This window comes from Hyaena hyaena, unplaced genomic scaffold (assembly GCF_003009895.1).
Source record: "Hyaena hyaena isolate Hyena2069 unplaced genomic scaffold, ASM300989v1 scaffold_589, whole genome shotgun sequence".
In the NCBI taxonomy this organism is placed as follows: Eukaryota; Metazoa; Chordata; class Mammalia; order Carnivora; family Hyaenidae; genus Hyaena; species Hyaena hyaena.
The window spans coordinates 476,862-492,230 of NW_024081220.1; the positions used below are offsets into that span (position 1 = coordinate 476,862).

Below are 15,369 nucleotides of genomic sequence, written 5' to 3' on the forward strand. Positions count from 1 at the left end.
GGCAGGCCGTCTGCCCCTCCCCCACCGGGCCAGTGCAACAGAAATGACCTGAGCCAAGAGAGGATGGGAGAGCAGGGCAGTCTTGGGAGAGAAAAAGATGGTGCTCAACTTTTTGAAGTTTTTGAAGGGAGACAGGAAAGAAGCTAATGATGCAAGATGACAGCAGAACTCACTCCCGCCTCACTGTCACAGAGCGCCTTCTCCGTTCAGGTCCCGGTCTTGACTCTCCTTAATCAAGTCACCCATCTTAGTGGCCCCGGATCCCTTTGGGGGTCCATAAAGAGGGAACTCTGCAGATAGGATTGGCCAGACCCAACTGATCGTAACGGAATTTCAAGTTTAATGGATACCTCAGCATAGAGTCAAATGATTCCAGGTCAGAAACACACCCTTCCAACCCTGCCTGCCCACCCTGATCCCCAGGCACATTCCGGCTGTGCTCAGAGGGCCTTGTGTGTGAATTCACTGCTGCTGTTTTAAAGATTTTATTTTTTAAGTAATCTCGACACCCAACATGGGGTTCGAACTCATAACCCCGAGATCAAGAGACACACGCTGCACTGCCCGAGCCGGCCGGGCACCTGTGAATTCGGTGGTTTTGAAATTCTGTGCCATAGAGCCCTAGTGACTTCCTGGAGATTCCTGCTCCTCCCAGACTGAGAGGCACGGGCTCTGCCCCGCACCCCCTGAATCAGAACAGCTGTTTTTTCCCGTTTTTATTTGGATCTGTTTCACACATGAGATATGAAGAATGGCTCTCCATGTTTAAAAATCCAGGGGGGGAAAGAACCCCTGGACTCGATGGGCCCTGGTTAGGGTGCTAACACCCTGCAGGTGCCATGTTCACCTGGTGGCCCCCTCCCCCACGGAGCCTGGCTTCGGGGAGCCTCGGCGCTGGGAGGGTGAGGGAGGGGCACGGGCTCAGCAGCTGCACCACCTGGACTGTTCTCTGCCCGCACTGGGAGGAGCAGCGCCCTCTGCAGGGCGGCCTCTGGGCGAGGCTCCCTCCTCCCCACAGCCCCCCACCCCGCGCCTGCACTCAGGAGCCCTGCATCTCCATCCAGTCCCCGCGGTGCAGGATATGCTGCAGCAGCCCGTTGACCACGTCCAGCGTCTCGTCCTTCTCCAGCACGATGTCATAGGAGTCCATGTAGCGTTCCCGCCGCTCTTCCACCTGCCCCGGGGAAGGGAAGGTCCAGAGTCCCCAGAAGGCCCGGACTTCTGCCTCTGCCTCCCGGATACCCGGGGCAGGAGAAGGAGGGCCTTTGAGCTGCAGCGCCCCGTTACAGGGACCTGCCCTTTGGATGGCTGTGGGTACAGGTGCCACAATGAACCCTTGGCTCCGTGTCCAAAGGACAGTGCGAGGATTAAAATGTAAATGCCAGACGTTACTTGTAACCCATCTGGACTGCATTTTCACAAGGCTCAAGCACTCTGGAGGTCAGCCCCTGCTGGCTGAGGGGAGGCCTGGGGGCCTTCTAGCCTGACCCCATACCGTGCCCCCTTCGGACCCTAAGTTTTCAGCCCCTGTCAGCCTCTGGCCGGTCCTTGTGTTTTTGTTCTCTACACTGTAAACCCGCCTGAATCCTGACATCTCCCATCTCACTTATACCTTACAGGTGGGACCTAGAAGGGCTGTCATCAGCTCTACCGGATCCTAAACTATGTCACCTTGGGCAGAGTAACCTCCTTGCCTCAGTTTCCCCATCTGTAAAACGAGGCCTATCGGTGTCTACCTCACAAAGTTCCTGTAGGGATTAAATGGGCTAAAATGCCTGGCATGTGGTGGCACTAAAGAGTAAGTGCAGGCTCCGGTGGCCTTATCTCTGAGTCCCACCATCATGCCACGTGCCGAAGGCAGCCGTCATCGTGGAGTATCTCTTTTGTTTTCCTGTGAATGTGGCTTGTAGCTTTCCTTAGTACCTCTGGTACTTGACAGTGACTAGCAGGCAGAAGGTGTTTGCTAGGCATTTGTTAACAGGGATTGAAAATGAAGGAAGCGGGGCGGGGGGTGGGGGCGCCTGGGTGGCTCAGTCAGTTAAGTGTCTGATTCTTGATTTCAGTTCAGGTCCTGATCTCGTGGTTGGGTCGAGATCAACCCACATTGGGCTCTGCGCTATTAGCAGATTCTCACCTTGCCCCTCCCCTGCTCAAGCTCAGAGACTCACATGCGCTCTTTCTCGCTCTCTCTCTCTCTCTCTCAGAATAAATAAACTTAAAAAAAGATTCAAAAAGACAAAGAAGCAAGCCACAAAGATAAGGTCTGGTCCCATACCCACCTTGTCATTTAGGAAGCCAATCTTGAGAATGTTCTCCACACCAGGAACCCCATCGGCCATGGTGAGGTCCCCCATGGAGTCCCCCAGCAGGAGGATGTTGGTTTTGCCCTGAAGCTGCTGGAAGTACCCAGAATTCTCACAGACGGAGCTGTTCTTGTTGTAGGTGTGTATGAGTTGGCCCTTGAATCCCTGTAGGAAACCCTAAACAATCAAGAGACAGACAGAAGGGCTAGAGGGACCCGGCTAGAGCCAGTGTCCCACTGTCCCTCTGTCGCAGAGGAAAGGGAACCCTGGAAGCCACAGAAATGCCAAAACCTCGCTGTGGTCTACGCTAGGGGGCAGCAAACTGGGTCCTGTAGGCCAGATTGGGCCCATTTTTCTAATTTACGTGTTACTGGAATACAGCCAGGCTCATTTATTTACGTCTTGTCCGCGGCTACTTGTTCTTTCACAGCAGAGTTGAGTAGTTGTGACAGAACATAAAGTCCACCCCACAAAGCCTAACATATTTACTGCCTGGCCTTTTACCAAAAAAGTTTGTCACCCCTGATTTAAACTAACAAGGGCCGTCAAATATTACTGATCGCCTCCTCTGGTGGAAGCACGAAGCCCATGAAACAGGCACTGTCAGGCTACATGTGTGCTACTCCTCAGCTGTGGGTCACGTCCTTGCCACATGTTAAAGGATGAAAATTCCAGCCACTGGTTTTCAGGGGAAGAAGTCAGAGCAAGGGTGAGTCGGAGCAGCTGACCTCTGGCTCCAGGAAAACAAGTCCAAGTCTAAGTCCTTAAGTACCTAGGATGGCACAAGGCCTGGGACAGTGACATGGGGCCTGGCTGTCGGCTGTCAGCCAAACACCAAAGGGTAGGTCCTTCAGAAGTAACCGTCTCTAGGGGCGCCTGGGTGGCTCAGTGGGTTAAGCATCCGACTTTGGCTCGGGTCACGATCTCACGGTTTGGTTCATGAGTCTGGGCCCCGTGTCAGGCAGTGCGCTGACAGTTCAGAGGCTGGAGCCTGCTTCAGGCTCCCCCTTCCGGCCCCTCCCCAACTTGTGCAAGCGCACACGTGTGCTCTCTCTTTAAAAAATAAAAACAAACAAAAAATGAAGAAAGAACTGCCTTGAACTGGCATAAAGAAAGAAAGAACTGCCCAAGGGCAAGAAGCCAGCATACTCTCCCTCCCCAGATCAGGGTTAACGGTGCGGGTGCGGCCCCCAGGGCTGGCGCCCCCCCACCCCTCTTCCATCCCCAGCCTAAACAAGAGCGGGCTCACATCTTCGTCAAAGTCCATGTAGTTAGACACAATGTGGATGTTGGGGTGGAACACCTTCATCTGTCGGATAATCTCCTCTAGGATGTCACCAATGCCCGCAGAGAAGATGAACAGCGGAACATTGTTCTGGTAGAGGGTGTTGAAGAATGTCTTGTATCCCTCCCTGAAAAGAGATGAATGGATTCTGCCTCTTCTTCCGGTTTTTCTTTTCTAAGGGGTGATACAGTTTTCAATTCTTTCTTTTTAAAAACATTTTATTTTTTTATTATTTTGTAATGTTTTATTTATTTTTGAGAGAGAGAGACAGACAGACAGCGTGAGCAGGGGAGGGTCAGAGAGAGAGGGAGACACAGAATCCGAAGACAGGCTCCAGGTTCCGAGCCGGCTGCCAGCACAGAGGCCGACGCGGGGCTCGAAGCCACGAACCGTGAGACCATGACCTGAGCCGAAGTCAGACACTTAACCCTAAAACATTTTAAAGTGACGTATAAAATATGTATAGTAGGGGCACCTGGGTGGCTCAGTCGGTTAAGCGTCCAACTTCGGCTCAGGTCATGGTCTCATGGTTCGTGGGTTCCAGCCCCGCGTCGGGCTCTGTGCTGGCAGCCGGCTCAGAGCCTGAAGCCTGTCTTCGGATTCTGTGTCTCCCTCCCTCTCTGACCCTCTCCTGCTCACGCTCTCAGTCTGTCTCTCTCAAAAATAAATAAAACATTAAAAAAATTTTTTTTAAAAAGGGTGGGAAATCTTTCAGCTGTATCCAGAGGGGAAAAGCAAAGCCTTCTTTGCATCAGCCACTCATGGTGCTCTGTCTCTTCTGACTCTCCCAGCAACTAACTCCCCTCCACTCCTTCCTAGACTCTTTTTTTGTGAGCAAACCAGTTTCAAAGAGTTTCCAGGGCAAGAAGCTCACCTAAGCATTGCATTGGACTCTCTAACCACCTGGGCGATTTGAAATTTCTGAATCTTCTGCTGGCACAGGAGATCATGAGCTTTGGTCCACCTAAAAAGGACACCCCACAAAAGACCAAGTTCAAATCACTAAGTAAGTAAAGTGTCCTTTCTCTTTTCAGGGCCAAGTGCCCTTCTGGAAAGATTAATGGAGGCCTCATCCTATCCCCCCAAGTCACTTCCTGAAGCCTGTGGCTGTCCTTAAAAGGAAGAGGGTAAGAAAGCCACACTACAGCCACAGGAACAAGGGTTGGGTGAGCTAACTGCTAAAGTCACAGCCCTTCTGAATCCCTCCCTCGGTGACCCCCACGTTCTGGGGAACTGGGGCTCCGTCCAGCAATACGGGTTCCTACAGGAGAGTTATCTCCCAAAGCACTTGTCCCTCCAAACCAAGGGGCTTCGGCCTCATTCCAAGGACTCTCAGTGGGACCCCACTCTAGCAGCAGCCACAGGTCGCCCCACCGTGGCTGGGCAGTTTGTTCTAATAGGTAGACCAGTCCACCGCGAGGGCCAGGAGCGTTCCGTCACTTACCATTCCACCATATGAGGTAACTTCTCTTTGATGGTCCGGTGTGGGTCAATCTCAATTGGGTAATAGTGGTGAAGGAGCGCGGTGAGCTGGACACCCAAATGAAGACAAAAGCCGTTAGGCCGCATTGAGTTTTCCCCAGCAAAGTCCCACAGTTTAGCGTGAGAACATAATCACCTAGAAGACGCAACTCTGTGTAAGGGAGTGACCGATCTGCAAGGCTGGTCATCCCTTTGCACTCATCCTTAGAGCGTGAGGTCTAAGAACCAAGACCTTGTGCTATTAGGTGAGAAGTTACTAGGATTTTGTTGTTATCGCTAACTCAGCCAGCAGGGTTTAACCAGTAGGAAGGGATCAATGTTATATTTCCCCAAATGGGATACACTTTTTCAGGGGGTAGGCAAGGTAACTTTAGGGGATATGTGGATAAACACTTCTCGTTTTAGTAGTTTTAGATTCATTGTAATGCATATGAAGGAAAAAAAAAAAAAAACCTAGCATATCAAACTCATGCTTTCGCAAAGATTGTTTCTTCTCTAAGTGAACTGCATTCAGATTTTTATTTTTATTATATGTTTTTATTAAAAAATTTTTTTGATGTTTATTTGAGAGAGAGAGAGAGAGAGAGACTGCAAGCGTGCAGGGGATGGGCAGAGAGAGAGGGAGACACAGAATCTGAAGCAGGCCCAAGGCTCCAAGCTGTCAGCATAAAGCCTGACGCGGGGCTCAAACCCATGATTTGTGAGATCATGACCTGAGCCGAAGTCCATCACTTAACCCACTGAGCCACCCAGGAGTCCCCTTTTTAAATTTTTTAATGTTTATTTATTTTCGAGAGAGAGACAGAGCACAAACTGGGTAGGGGAAGAGAGAGACAGAGTCACAGAATGTGAAGCAGGCTCCAGGCTCTGAGCCATCAGCACAGAGCCTGACACGGGGCTCGAACTCACAAGCTGCGAGATCATGACCTGAGTCGAAGTAGGATGCCCAACTACCCAGGCACCCCTCGGATTTTTAATAATAGGCCAATTTAAAGTAAAATATGTAGTAAAAATCACCAAGATATGGGAAAAATCATGGAAGTGGAAGTAGAAATATCATGGAAGTCAGGTTTGGGCCATAGCGTGTTAGCGGATACCCATCACCATGCCAGTGTTGGGTGGACCACGTCACAAGTGCTTACATGTGCCTCCTCTTACTAAGATCTCCTTCCACAGGCCAGGACCTTTGACTGGCTAGGGAGGCCACTTTGGGGGCCATGTGTGACACAAAGTCCTGTCAGTAACAGTTCCCAATAAAAATGGGAACTGCCTGGGTAAAGAACTTTCATTTTAATAGATGCACAATCTCAGAATACTAAGAGATCAAATATGGAGTCCCTGACCACAGTTCCAAAAGAGACTTAAATATGAAGATCACAGACAAAGGGAGAAAGCTCCCGAAATGTATTGAGGTTCTCAATGTATGTGTTTTTTTTGGGGGGGGAACAACATTTTTCTAAAAGCATAAGAGAATTCAACAGAATAGCATTTTTAAAAAAGAAAAAAGGCTTCATCCATAAGCTTTGCTTCATGACTTTTTTCAGGAGGTCCTCAGCACCCAGAATCTTAGTCTTCCCTGGCCTCGTTATCCTCGAGAGGGTACCCTGCTGCCTTATTTGTGCTTTAGGGAAGCTGATAAGATCAGACATGTAGAAAGCACAAAAAGTGACTTGCCAAAGGTAATCGGTGCTGGCGCAAGAACTTACATTAAGCTAAGAAGAGTGCATCTCCAAAGAGACAGGTTTTAGAAAAGTAAGTTAGCTATAATTTGTTGCCCATCTTAATAGCAAGTAATCATGACAGAGTATTGAAAGAGCTGACCAATGACAGACCGACTGACCACTTAGTATGCAATTCAGTGAATTTTTTTTTTTTTTTAAATTTTATTTATTTCTAGGAGAGAGAGAGACAGCGTGAGCAGGGGAGGGTCAGAGAGAGAGGGAGTCACAGACTCTGAAACAGGCTCCAGGCTCTGAGCTGGCAGTCAGCACAGAGCCCGACGCGGGGCTCGAACCCACGAACCGCGAGATCATGACCTAAGCGAAAGTCGGACGCTTAACCGACTAAGCCATCCAGGCGCCCCAATAATGCAATTCAGTGAATTTTCTAACGAAGTGAAGCTAAAGGATAGAGTTATTTGGCAGCAAGAGCTCAGCAAACCGCAGAGAGACGTGCAGCCAGCCTGGCTCAACTCTTCATATCATCAAAGAAAGAGCACAATGCAGTGAAACGTGTTTGGGACAGAATCGGATCTATGCGAAAACCAAGCTCTCCATGTCTTGCATATGACCCTTGGAGGACTTGCTTATTCTTTCCAAGCCTCTGTTTTCTCATCTGTTAAATGGAGGTAATAACGGTTCTCTCCATCCCTCAGAGCTGCGGGAGGATGAAATAGAAAATGTTGAAGTCCCTTGTAAACTCCACAGCTAGCAGGAGGCAGAACATCTATATTCTAACCACCAATCATCACATGTCTTGGACATAAAGGAAACATATAAGAACAGCAATTTTTTAAAAACTAATCTTCGAAGGTCTCTATCCTGGAGTCTTTGGTCCTGACCGAGAACCATCTGACGTAGTACCTGAGGGCCATCTCTGAACAAAGAAGGGGAGTGACGTACCTCATTCCGGCACTCCTCACTGATGATCTTGCTGTTATCCAGAATGTCTGCAAAAACACAGAACTCCTTTTATTTGCCACTTAGAATCCACCATCTTGTCAAGCCCAACAAAGCAAGCTAGGATGTGACTTACTGTAAGAAGAAGGGCATCGCTTTCCGTTATATGCAAACCTGCTCAAGGTCATGTCAAAATCAGAAATAACCTAAAATGCAAAAGAGAGATGCCATCTACACAGGCTCCTTCCAGTGTAGCCCTGTCGGGGAAGGGGGGGAGGGGGCGGCGAGAAGGGAGGTTATGCAAGGCAAAACAGCTCAGTGCCCAGTCTGTGGGCAAAGCCCTGCAGGAGTCCTGCAAGGCCAGAGGGGGAAGGCAGAACTCATCCCAGTTAGTAGCCTGCTAAGCCGGAGGAGGCCCAGCCTCTTGCCAGAGGCCGCAGGAAGAGAATCAGGACTCTGCCTCTTGCCTTGCCATCTCTATGCCCTGGGTCCTTCCCAAGGTGACCCATCACCACATCTGCAACTTCCTGGGGAGCCCGCTGACCAGGCTGGTGTGGAAATAAGGCCCCGAGGCCTGGCGCTGGGTGCTTTCGACCTAATTAGAGGAAGCAGCAGCAGGTCAGGGCTGACAAATTCGAAACCTAGGTTTCCCCGGCAGGTGGGCTCTAACCCAGGGCAAATGAGGCGGAGCAGCTTGCTTGCTCCCAGGCCGCTGGCCGTTTCTAGGGGCAGAGGGCGTGCAGTGTCCGCAGCAGCACGGGCAGGCCCCCTGGGCAGGTCACCTCCCCAGCCGCCCCACCTCGCCCCGTACCTGTAAGCGGTCTCCCCCGCCCTTGCGGAGGGCGCCCACGATCTCCTGCACCCGCCCGGGCTGCCGCATCAGGACCGTGGCCTTCATCAGGGTGCTCACCTGTCCCGAGACCCGAGAGAAGCGCTGACCCCCACGCCGCGCTGGGCCCACAGGGAGCCCGGGGCGGCTCGACAGCCCTGCGAGGCCGGGCGGGGGCGCGGGGAGCGGAGGGGGGCTCGGCCTGGCCCGCGGCGCCTACTGGCCGCGATGGCGCGGCGGGGCCCAGGCGGCCCGCTGGGGACCTCGGCGCGCCCCGGGGATCGGGGCCCGCCCCACGCCGGACGTTTCCCGCCTCACCTCCTCTGCCATGGCGCTCGCAGCCGGGACGACAGCGCCGGGACGACAGCGCCGGGACAACGACCGCCCCGCGGCCGCACTGCGCAGGCGTCGCCGGCTGCCAGGGGCCTAGGGACCCGGGGGCCGGAGGCCGGGCAGCAGGCGGGGTCGGGAGAGGGCGGCGCCCGCGCTGGGGCACCCCAGGGCTGGGGACTCTGTGTTGAGGAGGCTGAGGGTCCCAAGAGTTGAGGTTCCCGGGTACTACTGTCTAGAGCAAAACCCCTGGCCAGAGAGGTCGTTTCCTGTCTTAAAGTTTGCATGACAAGCCGCAGGAAGGGAGCGGATCTGGAAGGAGCCATTGAGTGAGTTCTGGGAGACACCCAGAAGGTGCTTAACTGGGCTGCTCATCACAGAAGAAAATGAGCGACTGACGCAAGTCCACAGGGCAGGAAGGCCCTAGACAGCTGGGCCAGCGTGAGCTCTGACCAGCTTAACTCCCTTCTGCCTCCTCTGACTTGGCTTCCTGGAAGGCAGTGTCTGGGGAGTGGAGTGCCCAGCAATGGAAGAAGGTGGCTTGACGCTACACTCACACGGTACTGGACAACTGAAGTGGGCAACAGGAACTAGAATAAATAAAAACTCATATATGGTGTGGGTGATCACAGTCCTATTCCGGATTCAAGGGCTCGGAAGGTGTGGGGTGGTCTTCAGCCTGAATGGTGGGGGAGGGGAGAAGGAAGGAGGACAGGGACAGGAGAGAGTTCCAGAATCTAAGAGCACAATCCTGAGAGTGAGCTCACTGCGGGCCCAGAATTCTGGAACTTGGGCTGCCCGATGGGCCCTATATGAAAGATGTAGTAGGGAAAAGGAGCGACAGCAGGCTAAAGGGACCCCCCACAACCCTCTCGACACCCTAGGAGAGCAGCCTCTCTCCGCTGGTCCCAGGGTGGCATGGAGATGGAGAGCATGGCGGCCTCCACACGTTTCCACCAGCCTCACATGGAGAGGAAGATGAGTGCGATGACCTGTGAGATCTTCAACGAGCTTAGACTAGAGGGCAAGCTCTGCGACGTGGTCATCAAGGTCAATGGCTTTGAGTTCAATGCCCACAAGAACATCCTCTGTAGCTGCAGTTCCTACTTTAGGTATAACAGGGTTACCAAACTAAGCGGAAGGGAGACTTGGGCTTATTCTGAGACATTCTGGTTCATTTCATGTTTCCCAACCCATCATCTTACCTTAGGGACATGGTCACAACGCCAGGCCACTGTAGCCTGGTTCCTTTGTCTTCTGAAGAGGCACACCTGGGGTCGGGCCTCTTTTCTCTGGTTTGCAACTAGATTTCCACCAACTATTGGTGGGCCAGGTGCTTTTTTCCCTTTGAGTCTCAGCCTAGCGTACCTTTGGGAAGGCACCCATACTGGATTTCCTACTTAAACCTAGAGGACAGTGCCCCTTCAGCCGCCCCTTGTGCCCTTATCCCAGTAGAGATGATCTCAAACAGGGTGATACATTAACAAGAGTTGAGGAGTCGGGAAGGAGGATGTGGGAAAGCACCAAGGAAATACTTAACAGAAGACAAAGGGAATTTGGGCCACCACCATTGTAACCCAGGAAGTGGCAGAGCTTTTTTGTTCATGAGCTGAAAATGTCTGAGTAGTCGATTCCAATGAACATTATGATAAATGTGTCCCATCTGTTGCCAAAAGTGCTCATTCACCTAGACCTACAGAAGGGTCTACAAAAAGACCAGATAGTGAGTATTTTAAGCCCTGCAGGCCATACAGCCTCTGTCACAATGACTGAACTCTGCCTTTATAGTGGGAGCGCCTCCACAGACGATACTAAATGGAAGAGCATGGCTATGTTCCAGTACAATTATTTATGGACACAGAAATTTGAATTTATTACAATTGCCAGGTGTCACAAAATCTTTGTATTCTATTCTCCCCATTAAAAAAATGTAAAAAACATCCTTAGCTTGTGGGTGCTACAGAAAAGAAGAGGTGGGCCGAAATCTGGCCCAGAAGCTATAGGTTTGTAGACCACAGCTCTCATACATATTCCCTGAAACCACCTAGAAAAAGGAAGCAAAACTTTAATAGGGCAGGGATTTCTGTTTTAATCCACAACTTAAAAAGTACCTAGCTATATAGTAGAAGCCCAATAAATAGTTTCGGGAGAGTAGTCATTTGTTCATTCAATAATTATTTATTGAGTGCCTGTTTTGTGACGGCCGCTATTCTGGGTACTGGGAATAATGAATAAAGAGATGCACATTTCTGTTCTCATGAAGCTTATCTTCTAGTAGGAGGAACAGGCATTCAATAAATAAAACACATAGCAGATTAAGTGCTGAGGGGGAGAAAAGGAAGGTACAGAGAGGAGGGTGGTGATTTTAAATAGGATGATCTCTTTGCTGACAAAATGACATTTGAGCAAAGACTTTAAGGGAATGTGGGAGTGAGAAATGAGGTCTGCGCCAGGGGAGCCTTCCAGGCAGCGGCAACAGCATGTACAAAGGACCAAAAATGAAGCGCCTCTGGTGTGTTCAAGGAAAGCAGGGCGAGTGGGACTGGAACGGAATGGGGGGGGAAGGTAGGAGGAAGTGGCCAGAGAGATATTACTGGTCCTGATCTCAGAGGACTTCAGTACTCCCTGAGAAGGGCTTTGTATACCGCTCTGAGCCAGAAGGGATGTCAGTGGAAGGTTTTGAGTGGAAGAACATAAGCTCATAAGGAGGTCGGGTTAGGACTGTAAATTCTGGAGGCACCAAGGGCCGAAGCAGGGGGATCAGTTAGGAGGTTACTCCCAATCATCTAGGTAAGAAATGATGGTGGCTTGGACCCAGGAGATAGCAGTAAGAGGTGAGGAGTGATCAGATTCTGGGTTATGTGTCGATTTAACAGTGCTCATCAAAAAGGCCTTATTGCGCCAGCTTAATTTCCTGAAGGAAGGAAGAGTTCGGCTGGGACTTACTCGCAGGTCTAAATTCCAATTTTTCCACACACAAAATGGGGGAAAGTTTTAGTTATCATGAAGATGAGAAGAGTGTCCAAAGTCAAAGTTCTTGGCAAGGTTCTCTTGCCCGCGTATAAAGCTCACACTCTGCTCTCCCCTACCCTTCCTCATGCCAATTTGTTTCCAGCATAACTTACCATGCACTATTTGGGAAATTTCCAAACCCCTCAACAAACAAAGGTGGGGGAGAAACTGGAGAGAAATGTTTCAGTGGCTACTTGTTTCTTTCTTTCTCTTTTTTTCCAGAGCTTTGTTTACGAGTGGCTGGAACAACACTGAAAAGAAGGTATACAACATTCCTGGCATTTCCCCTGACATGATGAAGCTAATTATTGAATATGCATACACCCGGACCGTCCCTATCACACCGGACAATGTGGAGAAACTGCTGGCTGCTGCAGACCAATTTAACATCATGGGTATTGTCAGGGGTTGCTGTGAGTTCCTCAAGTCGGAGCTGTGTTTGGATAACTGTATTGGCATCTGCAAGTTCACAGACTACTACTACTGCCCCGAGCTGAGGCAGAAGGCCTACATGTTCATACTGCACAACTTTGAGGAGATGGTGAAAGTTTCGGCCGAGTTTCTAGAGCTCTCAGTCAGTGAACTGAAGGATATCATTGAGAAAGACGAGCTCAACGTCAAACAAGAAGATGCTGTGTTTGAGGCCATTTTAAAATGGATTTCTCATGACCCCCAAAATAGGAAGCAGCATATTTCAGTTTTGCTTCCCAAGGTCAAGTTTAGCTATTTTTTGTGGGATGCTTAATTGCTCGTTTGGTTCACTTATCCTGGAGGGACTGTGCAAAGAGCCATATTCAGATGCTTGGGAGATTCTGGGGCTGTATTTACATACACTTACATAGAAGGCATCTCCTACTATTCTGTAGAACTGTGCCATTTTCTTTGCTCTTGGCATTGCTAGTTCCTTCTACCTGTTATATTCTTTGGCCAAAATTCTCCTTGGTACTTGGGGGAAGGAGACAGCAAGGCCTTCAAAAGAATTCTAAATGGCCTTCCTTTCACCCTTTCTTATTGTGAGTTTCCCCAAAACCCAGACAGAAGTGGGACTAGACACCAAACCATGAGTATTGTACACAATTGTAGCCATCTGGTGCTAATTTGTGTTATTTTATACAGAGAAATGTAGATATTCAATGACGGTGCAATTGCCACAGCCTTTTCTGGTCTAATAGAACTGTCCAGTGGCCAAGGAAGGGGCTAGCTCTGTGACCATGTGAGGTGCCTTCTATCTAGCTCATTCTCGGCATCCAAATGTATACCACATCCAAAAAACAAGTATTTAAAACTGTGAGCTGTAAATTTCAAACCCAAAGTAAACTCGGACCCTGCAGCAATTCAAAGGCAGACTGTAAACAGGGAGCTAAGGGTAGGGGTTTCCCAGGTACCTTCACCTCATCTGACTTTCTGTGTTTCCTTCTCAGGTTCGCCTGGCCCTAATGCATGCGGAGTATTTCATGAACAATGTTAAGATGAACGACTATGTCAAAGACAGTGAGGAATGCAAGCCGGTCATTATTAATGCCCTCAAGGCCATGTATGATCTAAACATGAATGGACCCTCCAATTCTGACTTCACCAACCCACTCACCAGGCCCCGCCTGCCCTATGCCATCCTATTTGCAATTGGTGGCTGGAGTGGTGGGAGCCCCACCAATGCCATTGAGGCATATGATGCCCGGGCAGACAGATGGGTGAATGTCACTTGTGAGGAAGAGAGTCCCCGTGCCTACCATGGGGCAGCCTATTTGAAAGGTTACGTTTATATCATTGGGGGGTTCGACAGTGTAGACTATTTCAATAGTGTTAAGCGTTTTGACCCAGTCAAGAAAACGTGGCATCAGGTGGCCCCGATGCACTCCCGTCGTTGCTATGTCAGCGTGACAGTCCTCAGCAATTTTATTTACGCCATGGGAGGATTTGATGGCTATGTGCGTCTTAACACTGCTGAGCGCTATGAGCCAGAGACCAACCAGTGGACACTCATTGCCCCCATGCACGAGCAGAGGAGCGACGCCAGTGCCACCACCCTCTATGGGAAGGTAAGAACTGGGAGGGGGCAGGGCAGGCCCGGAGGTACTTGTTTGGGGGTCAATGGAAAATAGATGTGGCAGCACTCTGCAGTACTGACTCCGTCCTCAAATGACTCAGTGCCCCTTTGTAACTATCCTTTTAGGTTTCACTCACTAAAAAGCAATACTTGCAGGGAGCCTGGGTGGCTCAGTTTGTTAAGCGTCCGACTTCGGCTCAAGTCACGATGGTCATGATCTTGCAGTTCATGGATTCCAGCCTCACACTGGGCTCTCTTGTCAGCATGGAGCCCGCTTCAGATCCTCTGTGCCCCCTCCCATCTCTCCCTTTCTCACGCTCTCAAAATAAGCATTAAACAAATAAAAAAGCAACGCATGCACACATGGGAGAAAGATACTCAGATTGTGCAGACTGGCATCAGAAGGGTCCCTTCGCCACCACCATACGTACACGCTTTCTTTCTGCTCCCCAGAGGTAATGATTTTAATAACCTTGGGCCTCTCATCACACAGGTCTACATATGTGGTGGTTTTAACGGAAATGAGTGCCTGTTTACAGCGGAAGTGTATAACACTGAGAGCAATCAGTGGACAGTCATAGCACCCATGAGAAGCAGGAGGAGTGGAATAGGCGTAATTGCTTACGGAGAACATGTATATGCGGTGAGTTTATCTTGTACCACAAAGAAATGATAGCTCTAGATTTTTTGTTCGCAAATAGGTTTACCCTAGTATCAGTAAGCATTTGAAGAGCATTTTTTTCCACGGAAAATAGTGGAAAGTGGGAGGTATGAAATCGCTGGTTCATCCCCACCCCACCCCCAACGAAGGCCTCTTCCTGGTGAACAGAAGCGATGGCTAACAGTCAACTATGTTTCCCTTGCTGTCCATAGGTAGGTGGCTTTGATGGAGCAAATCGACTTAGGAGTGCGGAAGCCTACAGCCCAGTAGCTAACACGTGGCGCACGATACCCACTATGTTTAATCCTCGTAGCAATTTTGGCATCGAGGTGGTAGACGACCTCTTGTTTGTGGTGGGTGGCTTTAATGGCTTCACTACCACCTTTAACGTGGAATGCTATGATGAAAAGACAGACGAGTGGTATGACGCCCATGACATGAGCATCTACCGCAGCGCTCTGAGCTGCTGTGTGGTGCCAGGGCTGGCCAACGTCGGGGAATATGCAGCTAGACGGGACAACTTCACAGGATTAGCACTGCGAGACGAAGTAAAGTACTCCGCTTCGACAAGTACCCTACCTGTATGAGCCTCTTCATTTAGCTAATAAAGAGTCTAAGCAATAAGAATTACCTTTTTTTTTTTTTTTAAAAATAAATGCAGTGTTTAAACTTGTAAGAGTACTGGAAAATGTTCAACTTAAGGGAGCCAAGGGTTGGATGGATGAGGGAGTAAGAGGGACGGAAGAAGGCATCTGTATCCAACAGTGCGTCATCAAAAAGGGAAACTCACACAGTGCCAACC

General features: G+C 50.1%; 2 protein-coding genes across 3 annotated transcripts; one reads left to right on the forward strand and one right to left on the reverse strand.

The window, feature by feature from the left end:
- Positions 1–323: 323 nt before the first annotated feature.
- On the reverse strand, positions 324–8,908 carry NT5C3B (5'-nucleotidase, cytosolic IIIB). 2 transcript variants are annotated; one of them, XM_039256817.1, is made up of 9 exons: positions 8,836–8,908; positions 8,500–8,598; positions 7,825–7,894; positions 7,692–7,738; positions 5,033–5,118; positions 4,463–4,552; positions 3,553–3,715; positions 2,280–2,480; positions 324–1,174 (listed from the first exon to the last, which is right to left on the reverse strand). In XM_039256817.1, the coding sequence occupies exons 1-9, from the start codon at positions 8,845–8,847 to the stop codon at positions 1,040–1,042; spliced, it is 903 nt and encodes a 300-aa protein (XP_039112748.1). In that variant the 5' UTR covers positions 8,848–8,908; the 3' UTR covers positions 324–1,039. The 2 variants fall into 2 exon arrangements, with proteins under 2 accessions (XP_039112748.1, XP_039112749.1); XM_039256818.1 differs by lacking the exon at positions 8,500–8,598 and having other exon boundaries at positions 8,599–8,860.
- A 741-nt stretch (positions 8,909–9,649) lies between these two features.
- On the forward strand, positions 9,650–15,191 carry KLHL10 (kelch like family member 10). The gene is made up of 5 exons (XM_039256782.1): positions 9,650–9,959; positions 12,082–12,571; positions 13,281–13,898; positions 14,400–14,549; positions 14,780–15,191. Exons 1-5 carry the CDS (start codon positions 9,766–9,768, stop codon positions 15,152–15,154), a joined length of 1,827 nt encoding a protein of 608 aa, XP_039112713.1. The 5' UTR covers positions 9,650–9,765; the 3' UTR covers positions 15,155–15,191.
- The last annotated feature ends 178 nt before the right edge of the window (positions 15,192–15,369 follow it).